The sequence below is a fragment of the Podarcis vaucheri genome (genome assembly GCF_965113315.1).
Source record: "Podarcis vaucheri genome assembly, chromosome: 15".
Classification (NCBI taxonomy): Eukaryota; Metazoa; Chordata; class Lepidosauria; order Squamata; family Lacertidae; genus Podarcis; species Podarcis vaucheri.
In genome coordinates this window covers 1,525,553-1,541,162 of record NC_138753.1, presented here as the reverse complement: position 1 = coordinate 1,541,162, position 15,610 = coordinate 1,525,553, and the positions used below count along the sequence as shown (strand labels likewise).

At 51.2% G+C, this 15,610-nt stretch overlaps 1 protein-coding gene across 2 annotated transcripts; it reads right to left on the bottom strand.

The window, feature by feature from the left end:
* On the bottom strand, positions 1-13,945 carry INPP5K (inositol polyphosphate-5-phosphatase K). 2 transcript variants are annotated; one of them, XM_082201133.1, is made up of 13 exons: positions 13,816-13,945; positions 11,933-12,040; positions 11,328-11,436; positions 10,279-10,395; positions 8,924-9,099; positions 7,925-8,036; positions 7,357-7,466; positions 7,146-7,172; positions 5,840-6,029; positions 4,798-4,935; positions 3,644-3,727; positions 3,447-3,551; positions 1-3,181 (listed from the first exon to the last, which is right to left on the bottom strand). In XM_082201133.1, exons 1-13 carry the CDS (start codon positions 13,845-13,847, stop codon positions 3,080-3,082), a joined length of 1,410 nt encoding a protein of 469 aa, XP_082057259.1. In that variant the 5' UTR covers positions 13,848-13,945; the 3' UTR covers positions 1-3,079. The 2 variants fall into 2 exon arrangements, with proteins under 2 accessions (XP_082057259.1, XP_082057258.1); XM_082201132.1 differs by lacking the exon at positions 7,146-7,172.
* Positions 13,946-15,610: the final 1,665 nt, after the last annotated feature.

The window sequence follows — 15,610 nt, the reverse complement described above, 5'->3', positions numbered from 1 at the left end:
TAACTATCAGAGTTAACATTTATTTTTATATTTCTTCTTTAAACCATTTGTGATTCACCTCAAGGGCTGCAAGACAAGTTACCATCTAAAATAAAATAGTATAGAAGCACAATACAAACTAAGCAGTGAAGACAAATAGCAGCAGCAGCAGCAAAATACAGCAAATAACAGATGAGGGGTTGGGGGAAATACAGTTGTTACTTGGTACCTAAAACATGATTAAAAAAAAAAAAAGTTGATGCAATTGAAAGTGTATCACAAAAGCAAGGCACCAGCACAGAAAACACCCTGTCCCAAATCACCACCTGCCTGACCCGTGACAGTGAGGTGCCAGGAGCTGGACCTTAAGACAGTGGTCTCCAGGAACCAGCAGGTTCATATGGGAGGAAGCAGAGCTCCTTCAGGTACCCTTTAAGGAATTAGGCTTTAAAAAACAGTAGGAGAAGCACCTTGAACTGCACCCAGAAACCAACAGCAACCCAGTGGCAGTCTTGTAAGTATTGCCGAGACATATTCAGTAGCTTGGACATTTTTCCTAGTCAGTCCCCCACAGTTCTTGGATGTTATCAACTGCAGATGTGGCCAAGTAATTACTCAAGAGGAGATGCACACTGGTAAACCAATCAAAGCTGATGAAAAGTGTTTCCTACCACTTGGGTGTCAACACCAGGACTAGATTTAATGGCAGATTTAACTGTGAACCGGTTTGGTATGGAGAAGTGTGACCCCTAGGCCACAAGACTCTTTGGCACAGTGAAAGGATGGAACACCTGCTTTGCCACATCTTGTTCTGTGTTGACAGAGCACACCTGACTGCCAAACAATTTTCGGGGTGAATCTCTCTCACACATAAAAATGATGTCATGATACAATGACACAAATACGATGCTTCTCTTAAATTCGCACAGCAAAGAACAAAGGAAGTGGATGGCCAGGATGCTTAAAAGAGGAGAAAATGAAATTCCACTGAGGAAGCTGCCTTATGCCACTGGTCCATCTAGCTTAGTACTGTTTGCACTGCCTGGGTTTCAGACTCTGCCAGCCCTACCTGCCGATTGAACCAGCAGCCTTCTGCATGCAAGGCAGTTGCTCTGAGCTATGGCCCTTCCTGAAGAGAGTCCTTTCCCAGGCTGCGACAGAGCTCTCAAACAGAAAGATTAAAACAAAAAATATGTCCGTCACAGCAATGACCCCAGACAGTATCTTGAGGGTGTTTACCGAAAAGACAATAAAAAACCGCTCTCAATATATCTTCACGCATGTAACAAAGTGACATACAGAAAAGCACCTGCCACCGCTGGCTCCCAAGGAAGTTCCTGCCCCAGGTAGAATGCGAGGCTCAAGCGAAGAGTCAGGCTTTGCCAGGCAGGGCACCCTTCTTGTGGGCCAATTCACATAAGAATCCTGCTGTCCATCTGCCACAATTTAACTTTAAATCCATTAGGCAGTGACTGAAGCTCACCTGCTAACAGGCACGGGGAAATTTGCCCCATTCAAAAACCTCCCATACTTACACTTGGTCTGAGTCTAGAAGGGAGCGAGATGGCCACCTTCTCGGAAACAGAAACTGCATTGGGAGAAATGGAAACTAGTCCAGATGCAACAGGAGTAATTCAGACAAGACAAAGTGAAAGTGCTTGTACATAAGGATTTTGGTGGGTGCATCTGCCTTATCTCAGAGCTCAAAGGCTGCCCACCATGATAACACCCACCACTAATTATTTCAGCCCAGGTTTCTCCTGTTCTCTTGGCAGTTTGGTACCTTTTCTCCACGGAAAACCTTTGAGTCACAGGAGCAGCTGAGAAGTGCCCAGAGGGCAGGGGCATCCATATTTCTCTCCCTCCCTTGTGAGTGCAAAGGCATGAGCAGCAAAGGGAATCCCTGCAGCGGCCAAGTCATATCCACACACAACATGTTGCCAACAGCAGCCTCCACATCACTTGCATACAGAGAAGAACTAGCCGGCTTTGCTTTATGAGCTTGGGGGCTGCAGAGAGTGCAGCGCAGGAGCCCATCCTGGCAGGGGCCTTGAGTGCCGAGTGGAGCCACACACTGCAGAAACATGGGCTGAAGGAGACAGGCCAGGTCCACAGAAATTGTGCAAAGGTGCAGGAAATCCGCATCCAGGTGAGGACTGGCCCCAGGAAGGTGCCAGCAAGGCTGTGTTGCTGCGGAGCTTGCTCCAGAAGGGGAAGGGGGAGATAACACCTGCCCCTGTTCTTTCCTGACCTTTGGCCATGCTGGCTGTGGCTGATAGGAGTTGGGGGGCCAACATCATCTGGACGGCACCACATTGGCTTCCCTTGTTGTACAGCTCAAAATAACCCCAGGTGAAATCACCAGCATGGCCGGGGGCTTTTTATGCGACAGGCCATCAAGAACTCCCACATTCCAAGCAAATGTCAGCTGGTTGGTTGGATGGATGTAGATTTACCTCCAGAATTTCAAGCACTGAGCTCTTGGAGATTAAAACTACCACAGGAAGTGGGGCAGCTGGAAGTAAAGATAACAGAAGCCATGAGCTGCTCAAGTCCCTCCCTCTTCACTGCTCTGTCAAGACTGCTCATTTCCAACCAACCAAAATGTCACAACTGACGGCATACTCTCTTCGTTTACGATAGAAAGTGTATTTCAGCTCCCAAGTAAATTCTAAGTGCATTTCATAAAAATAGGGAGCTGAATCCTGGAATGCTGGTTTTTAAAAAAACAGGACCAACCATCGACTACTTAATATTGCAGTGTATTGCCTGGGCCCTAAAATAACCCCTAGGAAAAGGAAGCAGCAGCAGGCCTCAGGAATAAGTGCCCCCTGCCCTGCGCTAGGCCACTGGAAGGTGGGTCCTCTTGGGAAAGCTACAATTAGTCAAGGTTCTTTAGTTGCTGAAGGTAGGCACAGCCTTGTTCCAGCTTCCTGGGACAGCAATAGAACTATTTATTTCCTAGGAAATGATGCTCTGGGCTGCTCAAACTCACATGCCCATCTGTGTTTCTAGCCTTCTTCAGAGAGAGGCCTGTTTCTAAGGCAGAGGAAGGAGGTTCCCTCCTCGCAGACCCCGCTGCAGGGGCACGTGGCACAGTTCAAAAGTCACACGGTGGTTTCTCATCACAGAGCTGCTCCTGCATCTTGCTGACTCCGTCCCAGGCCAGGTCCTTCTCTGCTAACATTCTCCTTGGTTGGATCTGAAAGGAGAGATCAGTCTTTGTTTTTGTTTCTTATTATTTATTACAGTTCTCTCCCACCTTTCCTTTAAGGACCTCAGGGCGGCATATATGGTTCTCTTCCGCTCTCTATTTTGTCCTCACAACAATCCTGTGAGGTAGCCTAGGTAATCCAAAGAGGAGAACCATTTCCCCAGGTGATTCCAGGAACATAGGGAAGAGCTCCCTGGGGGTTCTAGGAACCTAGGAAGCTGGCTTGTATTGAGTCAGCCCATCAGTCCCATACCTGAAAGGGCTGACTGATGCCAACCAGGGATTGCATTGTGTTGCTGTAATAACCCAGGAGAAACTCTCCTCCCGTCGCTGGAAGCTCCTCAGCACTGAGATAGACCTGGGGAAAATAAAGCAAAGGCAGTCAGCATTCAGCAAAACATCGGGAACGAAGCAGCCAGCAGTGATAACCTCAGGCTACTTCCCCCTCACCTGCTTGGCATCCTCCTCAGAGGAAATCTCGTTGTCTTGCACCCAGGCGTACATCACATAGTCATTTGCATGCTTGAAGGTCACCTGCAAGGGGAAAGAGCTGCCTTGAGCACAACTTGGTTGTCAGGGGAGTGAAGACCTGTCTAATATGTGAGAGCTATTTGCTCTGGTTAGCTAAGGAAATGGGCTGCAAACTCTGAACTGTTTCACACTTCAGTATTGCTGAGAGTGATACAAGGTTTTAGAAATGAGGAAATATGACAACAAAAGCAAGATTAAGCCAAGGCCACACAATGATTTATCACAAAGTTTGTAACCTTTTCTCTAAGGAAATTATGGCAACACATGTGGTATTTAGAGGCTTAGACAAGGACAGAAGAACTGGCCTGAATAATCCAAAAGATTCCCATACCAAAGACCAAGTCTCTCATCCGTCTCCTGGCTTTTGACAGCTTCCATCAAAATGAGAATTTTCAGGCGCAAGGAGGTCTGCCACTCACGAGCCTCCTCTTGTCTCTGAGCCTTGCCTTTGTTTCTGGGCCGGGGTCTGCAGCCTGTTCTTTCCCCCAAGGGAACCAGACCCTTTGCTCAGGTCACTCAGCGCCCTCCCACCCTGATACCTCGGCTTCACACAACCCACCACTGCCTCCTTTTAGTCATCCTTGGCTGCAGGATGCCAAAAATCCTCTTGGAACTGTGGGCACTCTGGGCAGGAGGAAATCTCTGACACTGTCAGGAGGAACCAGGAGAACCTCTCCTTCACAAGGAGAAAATGCCACAGTTTTTCTCATGACCACAGCACACCTCACCCTCAAAGGAGCAGAGGAAATGGAAGCCAGGCCATTGGTATGTTGGCTCTGTGCTGCCTACAACAGGCACCCCCAACCTTCGGCCCTCCAGATGTTTTGGCCTACAACTCCCATGATCCCTAGCTAACAGGACCAGTGGTCAGGGATGATGGGAATTGTAGTCCAAAACATCTGGAGGGCCGAAGGTTGGGGGTGCCTGGTCTACACTGCAACATCTCTCCAGGGTTTCAGGCAGGGGTCTTTCCCAGTTCAAGAGGCCAGGAATTCAACTGAGGACTCTTCTTCATGTCTCTGTTGTTGAGCTACTATCCTTCCCCCCTCAGTACACATCTGTGGCAATGTCACCTTGTAGAGACCAATCCAATCCCAGGCACTGCTTGGGAATTCAGGAGCTGTGGAGTAGCGGACAGTGGCATCTTGCTCAGCATTCCAGTTGCCCACAGGATGCAGCCTGACCAGTGGGACAGGAAGCAGAGGCTTCATCTGGAAGAAAGGAAAGAAGTTGAATCCCATAGCCACCCATTCAACAGCAGTCAAAAGCCACTCTTCATGCGCCCAACTCTGAAAACGTTAATAATCCTCAAGTGCTGCCACTTAAAGGTAAAGGGACCCCTGACCATTAGGTCCAGTCGTGGCCGACTCTGGGGTTGCAGCGCTCATCTCACTTTATTGGCCAAGGAAGCCGGCATACAGCTTCCAGGTCATGTGGCCAGCAGGACTAAGCGGCTTCTGGCGAACCAGAGCAGTGCACAGAAGCGCCGTTTACCTTCCCACAGGAGCGGTACCTATTTATCTACTTGCACTTTGACTTGCTTTCGAACTGCTAGGTTGGCAGGAGCAGGGACCGAGCAACGGGAGCTCACCCCGTCGTGGGGTTTCAAACCGGCGACCTTCTGATTGCAAGTCCTAGGCTCTGTGGTTTAACCCACAGCGCCACCCGCATCCCGTGCTGCCACTTAAGCTATCCTAAAAAGGTTGTAGAGTGACCCTCAAAAAAAATTTGGGGGGTGCGGCAGCTTCACAGGAGACCTTCCCAAATCAGTAGGCTGACGCAGTTACAGTTTGCAAGCACCTACACAAGAGAGGAGTTTAAACGGGCCTGGAAATCAAAGGCAGAGTCAATCCTGTTTATCTACTTAGGGTGCAAGGGCTCTCTCTCCACCAACCATAAGATGGTTCGTGATCTGTCTTTGAGACACAGAGCAGGACTGCAAAGCGTCCATCAGAAAATACACCTTGGGGAGCTGGAAAGCTTGCAAAGCCTTCCCAGGACTTCTGTAGCTGGGCTTCATCTGCCCAGCCATTTCTCTGATGGAAGGGACCGGAGTCGTGGCCAGGTTTCCTTTTCCAAGAGCCAATTCTGCACTCAGGGAGAGGAGAACATTACCTCAAGTACAAAGGTCCCGGTGACAGGTTTGTGGTCGCTGATGCCGTAACTCATGTGGCTGATGTAGCTGTGCAGCGACACAGAAATGGCCTCCTCTTCTGGCATCTCTCCTGCCTCTGAGGCCAACTGCAAAAGGTGCTTCACCCTCCAGAGGATCCGGTCCGTCCACGCAGGCTTCCGCTTCTTCCCACTGCAAAAGGGGAGGCAGTGAGGACACACCAACGAAGCAAAGCTGCTATCCATGGTGGCAGCAGCAGAGGCATTATGGGGACAAAGCAAACCAGTTCATACACTGCCCCCCACCGCCTTCATTTTATAGCTCAATCAAACAATGTCTATCTGGACGTTAGCAGATCTAAAAGAAAGGCAGACGAAGAAGAAGGGAGGTTAATCAACTTCGTATCAGAAAACAACACGAACTAGCAGCAACCAAGTGTTAGCCAGGTTGCATCAGCTACATTTACAGTGGCCCACGTGGTAAGTCATGAGACCATCAAGTGCTCAGGAGAGGTTTGCCCACATTGAAGTTTGTGCCACCTGCATTTCTGGCCCTGAGTGAAATGGTGATAACCCCAGGAGACAAATACAGCCTGGGCTGCCTGGTCATTCTCAGAGGACTCAGAGCATGAGGCTTTTAATCTCAGGGTCATGGATTTGAGCCCCACTTTGGGCAAAGGATTCCTGCACTGCAAGGGGGTGGGCTAGATGGCCCTTCAGATCCCTCCCAACTCTATAATTCTACGATAGAAAGATGTGGGAAGAAGACAAGTTTGCTCGGCAGCACTAAACTCTTATTGCCACTGGAGTTACCAGTAGCTTAAGCTCTGACCTGTTCACTCCATTTCCCACCGGGGTCTCTTTGAAGGGATTAAGCTACCCAAGGGGCAGCTGAGCAACCTACAAACCCCGTTTTAAGCTGCTGAGCTGACTAAATAGCAGCCAACAGAGCCCTTTTGTGCCTTGTGGAAGCAAGTGCAGCAGAAGCACTTCCTATCCTGACTTCTGAGGAGCCCCAGCAGGCAGGCGAGAAAGCAAACCTAGTGAGCCAACAAAACTGAATTCGCAAGGGCTATCATGCTGGAGAACAGCTGCTTCCTTCATCCCCACTGATCACTGTGGGGGAAACTCTCCGTTGCACCCAGATGCAAGAGGCTCTTTTTTATTTCAGGTCCATCACGCCAATTAGCAGGTTAGGATCAAGCCTCCAGCAGCTGGAGAGAATAGAGCAGCAACAGTTTGAAATGCTAATAGCCTAATAGTCTAAAATGCTGAAGATTTGGAAAGGAGGGCATCAAAATCTCCTTACTTAAACCAAAAGAGCGTCTTCTGCCCCCTGAAATAGAAACAGACATTAGTGCAAAAATCCCAAACACCAATTCCACTGGAGCTCTTTTGGAGGACTTGGGCCAAGACACTGATGAAGCTCTCTCCTTCCCCAAACTGCCTCCCGCTTTCTTCTGCTTATTCACCTTCACCAGCCTGGTCATACATCCAAGATGTGTGACACCAGCATTTACCTGGTGTCATAGTCATTGGAGTACAGGTCAAACTTGTAGGTGGGTTTGAACTTCAGGGGCCCCTCCATGAATTCTTGAAGAATGGGTTCCTTCTTCTTAGCTATGTTAAGCTGCAAAAATAAAAAGAAAGGAATAACAGAAACGCAAAGCAGCAACCAGGCCCAACTAAAAGAATCCTACATATAAGAAGTTCTGCAGCCTCCTCTTCGAGGCCTTTCTTTCCTTCCTTCCTTCCTTCCGGAAAGGAGATCCACATGAAGGTCATTTTACTCCACAGAAATTGATATGGAATGGGACAGGCAAGTTTCACAACTTCCCAGGAGGAAATTTAGAGCCAATTGTGAAATAGATATGGACCATGAATAAGGCAAAAAAGTATGGGAACAAAATGTAAATATTCACAGATTTGTTGCCAAGTGACATTTGGGGGGTGAGTCATGGGTGGGTGGAATCAGCAGGAGAAATTGTAGGGTCTTCCATCAGGGGAAGCCAGAAGAGAGAGGAAAGCAGAAGATCATGGTGGTGGCACCTGCACAGGGATGAAGAGAACAGAACTTGGAGGTAGTACCTGGTCCTTTTCCCACAAAAGGCTGAATCGGCTGTTATTGATTGATTCTCGAATGAAATGCAGGCCGTAATCTTCAATCCGGAAGTTCAAGTCACCAAACCAGAAGAGAACGCTTCACAGAGAAGAAACGAGAAATAACTAAGAAAAAACAGGAGAAAGCTGCAAGGCAGACGTCAGACATAGCAGATTCATCCGCACATGTCATCTCAGGAGCACATTTACTCTGTAGTTCTCAATTATCTTTCACCACTGTGCAAAGTTATCTGTCCTCTTGCTTGCTTTGAACTGCATGGTTTTTTCCCATTAGGAAGCATCACTTAGTCTTGAAAGTGACAAGGTGCGGAGGGGGGGGGCAGAGTCAGGCTCACTACTTACAGTGGCTCCCAAAAGAGCTGCCAGAACAATGCTCAAAATGGCCCTCCCTCTCTGGTCCCTTACCTCCCTCCCTTCGCAGAACCAGGTGCTTCAGAGCAAAAGGGAAGACTTCCAAGCTTGGGAGTGAGACCAAGGGCTGTTCTGCTTGAGGACCTCCTCTTCTTCCAGGAATTTTGTTCCCTTGAACGGACTTCTGTGGAGCTCTGAATAAACCCTAAACTACAAAATTCCACAACCGCTATCTCTTTTTAGGAGTTGGGCAAAAAAAATGTTATTTACCTGGGAATTTGGAGCGTCAAGTATGTGGCCTTCTGCTCACCTTTTTATTAGGATAAGTTGAATTGAATCCACATTCTATTGATGAGCAGTTTAGATTGTTTTTAATGTTCATTTTTGTAAACCACTTTGAGTTGCTTTTGTGGAAACAGCAACAAATTAATCGCCACCACCGCCTTCATGAAATAACCCTCTTCCGGAGGCTCTCACTTTGGGTTCAAAGCTATCAGAGAGGCTCCCTAAACTAAATGGACAATGACATATGTAGCAGAGGCCAATCCAGCTGGATCCTCTTTTCCTAGAAGCAAGCCAGCAGGGCAGCCTCGACCAGATTCAGTTGCCACTCACTCGTGATCCAGGACGTTGGGAATCTTTTCGCCTTCAAACTGCTGCATCTCCAAGATGCGCTCAAAGTCATCCAGCCGCTGTCCTGCATTCTCCATGTGGGCTGGCAAGTGGCAGTTCAGGAAACAGATGGTATGTCCATAGACAGACATGCGAGTAGTGACACCCCCCTTGTTTCCCTACAAGACATAAGAAGGCAAGGCACGGACGGATCAGGTCCCCCAGATCACACAACAACAGCGCTTGAGGCGGTTTTGGGACTTGTTTCCATTGAACTTGTTTCCATTTCCAGGTACCGTATTTTTTGCCCTATAGGACGCACTTTTCCCCCTCAAAAAATGAAGGGGAAATGTGCCTGCATCCTATGGGGCGAATGCAGGTTTTCGCTGAAGCCTGGAGAGCGAGAGGGGTCGCTGCGCACCGACCCCTCTCGCTCTCCGGGCTTCAGGAAGCTCTGCGCAACCCTCGGGAGACCGGCTCCGAGGGTTGCGAAGAGCTGCCTGCAGTCCTGGGATCAGCGCAGCTCTGTGCGGCCACCGGGAGCGAAGTCCCGCCCCACTCCGGATGGCCGCACAGAGCTGCCTGCAGTCCCGGGATCAGCGCACTTCTCCCCATCGCCAGCCCCACAAGCTCGGGGGACAGCGGGGAGGCAGAGCGTGCCTTCCCACTGTTCCCCGACCTGGTTCTTCCAGCCCCGCACCTGGGGGGGAAATAATTTTTTTCCCCTTTATTTCCCCCCCAAAAAACTAGGTGCGTCCTATGGGCCGGAGCGTCCTATGGGGCGCAAAATACGGTACATTTCAGAAGCAACACCTACCATTCATAAATATCAAACAGTGCTATTTTTCTAGAAAAAGAGGTGTTGGAACTTCTCAGGAATACCTCCTTTGTTCTCTTATAATGGCAACGGCGCCCACCTGAGATGTGTCGGAACTGAGTTCTGGTGAGTTTCAGCTAAAAAAAGCCCTGGTCAATCCCAAACTTGTTTGAAGACAAGAAAGGGACTGGAATCCTCAAGACAACAGAGAAGTAAGCCACCATGAGTGTTAAATAGGTAGCCAGGAATCAGACTGTACTTTGGGTACAGAAGTGAGGAGCAAATTTGCTAGCACCAGGGATGGCAGCACTTTTTGCTCTGATGTGGTCCAATCCTGCATCATCACACAGATTATTCTCTGTAGCCCTTGACAAGTTTATAACTTCAGACAAAATGTTTCAAAACTTTACTAAAAGGAGTAAAATTCTATACGTTCTTTTATTCCTCACTGAAGCCACCGCTGACAACATGCAGAAGCCAAGACTAAGTTGCACTTTGAAAAAGCCATTAAAAGGTCTGGAAAACACGGTGAGCTGCTTACCCAATATCCGTAGAGACCCGTGCGAGTGAACTGGCTCTGAATGTCCCGTATGAAGGGGACGTGAGGCTGCTTTGCAAAGACCAGCAGGAGGAGACCCTGCATGCGCATGGAAGATACCTGCGAGCAGAAGAGAATTTTTAAAAACAAACACTAGCGACCCCCCAGAAAAGGTTAGGGTGCCCCAGGAAACCCCAGGCCTGGGAAGGGAGTCCAAACACTGCTCAGTTGGCTAAAGAAAGGCGACTGCATCTCCTCTGAGGGCCAAGGAAAGCTTCTGCTTCCTCCATTCGTGATGGAATTTGAGATAAATGGAAGACAGGCAGTATCAAGAATCTCTTCCTGCCCAGCCCTGATAAAGGCACTGGGGAGCATCTGACCAAAGCCAGTGCAATGCTCAACAGAACTCTGGCCGTGGAGTAGTGTCTGAGGACCAAGCACAGGAAATATCAAAACTGTAGCCTTGTCTTATTTAATTTAATGCGCAGCCACTGCAATTCCAGGTGGTTGGTAGGCCTTTTGGAATCAAACCAGACTAGACCATTCTTGAAATCAAAAGAACATAAGAAGGTCCTTCAGCAACTGGATCGGGCCAAAGGGGTCCTCTAGCCCCCTGCCCTGCTTCCCATAGTGGCCAACCTGCTCCCCATAAGCAGGACCTGAAAACAGCAGAAATACTCTCCACGCTTGTAATTCACCGTATTCAGAGGCACTTGTTGCCTCCAGACCAGTGGAGGGAGCACAGAGCCACTGTGACTACATTACTTCTTGCATCGGAGACAATTCTAGAACACTTAATTCCAAAAGCCAGCCTTGAATGGTTTCTGCTTTGGCGAGTCCCTGGGAGGAGCGGGCAGTCACTGAGAATGCCTCCCCAGTGTGGCCTCCCTATGCTGAATGCAAAATCTGGAACACTTGCAGCAGATCTATGACTGTCTGCTGGTCAGGAAGGAGGCAGGGCCACGGCCAAATGACAGGACACCTCACACGAGAGAATATTCATCAGGAGAATGTAAGCCAGAGACCACCGATAGACAAATCAACATGATTACCTTGACATAGCGCAGAGGAGAAAGAACATTCATGAAGAAAATACTCCAAGGATCATCAAAGGCCATGTCGGATAGGAAATTCACAATCTTGGAGTTCACCTCCTGTAAACTGAACAGTCCAGGGTTAACCCAGGTAATCTTACATCTCATTTTGACAAAAAGTACCCAGACCTATTGGGAACCACTAAGAGCAGGAGCGGCTGCTGTCCCTCTGCTGTCCAATAAAATGTTTGTTAATCTTTTAACCCATCGCCTGCATCCACATGAAAGCAGAGGAAGGGAGGGTGCATCACTACACAGTGGCAGAATTCTGGATACCATCTTAGCACACTGAGTACTGACTACTCAGCACTACTCAGTGAAATCACACACACCAAGAGCGTTCTTTCTTGAAGTCCACACAATCCTGAATGGCCGCCCCTTTTCTTGAATGAGATCTCTCACCTGTGCCACATTCCCCCTATGTCCAGAGACCTGCAGAGACCTTCTGCAAAAGATCTCAAGAAGCACCATGCTCTTGAAGGCCGCCCCCTCGCTTCTGCAGATGGCATGACCAGGATGATATCCCCAAGAAGAGCCCCAGCTCTAGTTCCCAAAATACCTACCCAATGACATACATGTCCATTTCCTGGTCTTGCAAGTTGAGCTGCAGCAAAGAGGTGACATCAGGAGGGGGAGAAGCTGTGCCCACGTTCCAGGTCACCAAGTGCAACCTTCAGAGACAGACAAAAGGCAGTGCAGCTGAAGTACAAACAGGTGGGGACAGGCTCCCTCGCCACCCCATTTATCTCTCCCCTCCTCGTGCCTTATTATCTGTAATCCTGCCCTAAAAACACCAAAGCCCCGCTGGAGAGAGCCTGTCTGCCTGGGAAGGGCACCTGATCCCTAGACGCTTCTGCTTCTGCATCTTCCCACAGATCAGAAAAGCCTCGTCAATGGTGCGTGAGACTTCCTCATGGATCTCGTCATCGGAGCTGACGTCCTCCACGCAAGCCATGAGCTGTGCCACTCGCTGCCGCAGCTGCAGCCGCCCGCTGGAGCCCGTGCTGCTCACACTGGCCGAGCGGCTGCGCAAGGCAGAGGGGGTGCCCTCCAGGTCCAGCAAGGAGACGGAGAGCAAGTCCTGAAGCGGCTCTTCAGGCTGCAAAGATGCCATGGGGCCAGAAGGAGAGGGGCATGCCCCACTCCCCACCCAAGGCGCCCCCCAGCCAGAGAAGGGTCAATGTAGGCAGAATTAAGCCTTGCTTCTGGCACAAGCTAAGCAAGGAAGCCGTCAACCACACCAGAAGGCAACTCTGAGGCAGGAAGAGACATCCTCTTCCCCTCCTTGCAAGCCCTCAAGGTGCACCCCCCAAACCCATGCCACGCGCCAAGATTTAATGCTACTGGAGCCTGGAGATTTATGAAAAGCTATTGTTAACTGAGGCCAATCACATGTTTCTGCCACTGTGTCATGGAGGTATAATCACCTGTTTTGAGGCACGTGCCCCACATGGAGGGATTGCCAAGCCAGGGACCAAATCTGACAAGTGACCCTCTCAGGAGGCTTTTATTAACACAGCTTCTGGCTAGGAAGGGGTTTGGGGGTTCAGAGGTGGCTGTTGGAGCTTAGCTTGTGGTCAGAGTAGTGTGGGGAAGGGAAAACATATTTGGTCTGTTTCCCCACCCAAGTCAGCCCTCCACAAGGCACAGGATGTAGCCCAGACAGGTGGCCTTCCAAAGGCTGCCAGACTACAGCTCCCATCACCCCTGAGCACTGTCTCCGCTGCTTGCTGGGAACTAGAGCCCAACATCTACTGGAGGTTCCCCGTAAATACAGGAGCTGCAAAGGCAGAAAGCGGATGAGCCGCGCAGGGCCGCGGTTATGAAGACCTGGCTGGGACTTAAGCGCCAGACCCCCGTCCCGCGGGAGGAGGGAGAAGCGCCACCGGCAGGCAGCCCGGCAGCCCCCGATCCTGGGCGTGTTCCCGGCCGCCTGCCTGCCTTTCCGCGGGCGCACCTGATCACCGCCCCCGGAGGATGTGGCAAGTGCGGGCAGGAGAGCCCCTTTGGCAGCAGGCGCAGCACCTGCTGAATAAGCGGCCCACGAAGGACTCAAATCCCAGCCGGCGCTTTGCAAGCCGAAATCGGCTTTCGCGCTTCCCGCGGCGATTAGCATAACTCCCGCTCCGGAGCCGCGGCGCCGCATTCGGGGGCTTTGCTGTAAGAAGGAGCGCCTGTCCGCGGGCGGAGGCCGGTCACGGGGCCCCGAAATCCTTCGGGAGGGGTTGCTGCCTCCTCGCGGGAAACCCCAAGGGGGCGGAAGAGCCTCGATGGAGCAGCGGGAGTGGGGGCGCCCCTTGGGGCAGGAAGGCTGGGGCGCACTCTGCACATGCCCAGGGACTCCCTTGACTCCGCCGGGGGCACGTGGGCCAAAGCGGGGGTTTCCCAAGACGGGTCCCCCGCGCGCATGTGCAGGCGCAGCCGGAGGCCCCCTCCGCGTCCTCACCTGAGATGCCGCGGTCCTTCCTCCGCCTCCATCGCGGCTGCCCGAGAAAGAAGAGGCGGGCGAGACCGGAGGAACGAACTCGCTCCGCTCTTGTGACCGCTCCGGCCAATCGGGGCAGAGGACGAGGTCGGCGCGCCTCCTGATTGGCTGGGATGCCAAGAGGCCGCGTCGTTGTGAGCACGTGATGCAAACAACGGGGAGCGAACGCAGAGCTACCCAAAAAGGATAGAGTGTCACATCCGGTGCACTTCCGGGTAGAAACAGGAAGCTGGCCAGAGAAGTCAATGGGGTTTTGAGGGTCGCTGCGACCCTGGTGCCTGCTGCTCTTCATGATTTGAATTAATTTTATAATGAAATGATTTTATAATGTATTATTTTATTGTTGTTAGCCGCCCTGAGCCCGACTTCGGCTGGGGAGGGCGGGATATAAATGAAATTTATTATTATTATTATGGGGCCTGACCCCAACCCGCAATATCCGCGCGAGGTTACCCTGCAAGCATGTTGCAAGCGGCTCTCTTCCGCACAGAGGACTCTCCGCTCTGCTGCAGCGATGGCCGGCGCAGTAAAATGAACGTATTTCTCGCAAAATAAAAACCTGCACGTGCCTGAGGCGTTTTGTGCGTGTGTTTCTTTTGCGGGGAGGGGGGGCGCTTGCACTTCGCGGTCCGGGCTGCCCGTTTTCTACGTGCTGCTCTCACTTGAGGGAGGAAGATTCAAACATGGTTTCTCAATTGGATCCAGGGAGTGACCCATCCCGGCAGCAAAATGGTCCCCTCTACCTATTTCGTATCTCCGGGGGAGCGCGGCCCCGACGGAGTCCCTTCGAGAGCGGGCCGTGACGTCCCGCAGCTGCCTTCCGGGTCGGCTTCGGGCCCAGGAGCGCTGCAGGGCGGGCGGTGTGGCGGGGCCGTCGGAAGGCCGGCTAGGAGGAGGGTCGGAGGGGGAAAGGGCTTGTCCCAGAGCGCGACGCGGCAGGAATCCCCACGGAACGCAGCAGCGGGGTTTTCCTAGCCGTGTTTCAGGTCGCACGATAAATACAACCTCGATGTGTCCCTCGATGTGCAGGGAGCCTCGCCTTGTACTCGCTTTCTATATAAATTAGGGCTGACCCACTAGAAAAGGCCGGACACCCGAGCGCGAGTGCAAATGCGGAATAAGGGAGACCCAAGAACATGTGCAGAGCACCCCTTCTGCGGTAGGAAGGCACTAGGGGCTCCTGTCTTGCCTCCGGGAAACTGCAGGCTAGGAGACGCTTCTCCCGTCGCTCCTTCGGCTCCTGCCGCCTTCCCAGCGTCTTCTGAGAGGGGATTCATTCACTCACTCCCCAAGTCCCACCCCCGGCTGTCACCAACTCTACTGAAATCATGGTCTCCACTGTAGCCTTCTAAGAGGACAACCAGGGAAGCCCACCCACTCCCTATCAGCCTCTCTCAACTTGTGGGTACCCAGATGTTGTTGAACTACAACTCCCATCACCCCTAGCAAGCAAGGCCAGAGCTCAGGGATGATGGGAGTTGTAGTCCAACAACATCTGGAGACCTGCAGGTTGAGAACCGCTGCAAGCACTGCTGTGTCGTCCTTAGAGACTTCCCCCTGGTTACTGGAGTCCAGCTGCTCAGTAAGCACAACAGCTGTCACAGCTTCCCTACCTGCTTCCCTCCTCCAGTTAAAGAGAAGTCATTCACACTGGCTGACACACACCCTAAAAGATATCGGGGTGGGGGAGAAGCAAAACAACCCCTTCCTTCCTTCCTTCCTTCCTTCCTTCCTTCCCTCCCATCCAAGAAAAAGC

Coding starts and splice junctions, on each gene's coding strand:
- INPP5K (XM_082201133.1), bottom strand. CDS start 13,847: ATGGAGGCGGAGGAAGGACCGCGGCATCTCAG. Junction 12,041..13,815: donor GAAGGACCGCGGCATCTCAG/GTGAGGACGCGG, acceptor CTGTCTCTGAAG/GTTGCACTTGGTGACCTGGA. Junction 3,552..3,643: donor CTGAGGAGGATGCCAAGCAG/GTGAGGGGGAAG, acceptor TATTTTCCCCAG/GTCTATCTCAGTGCTGAGGA.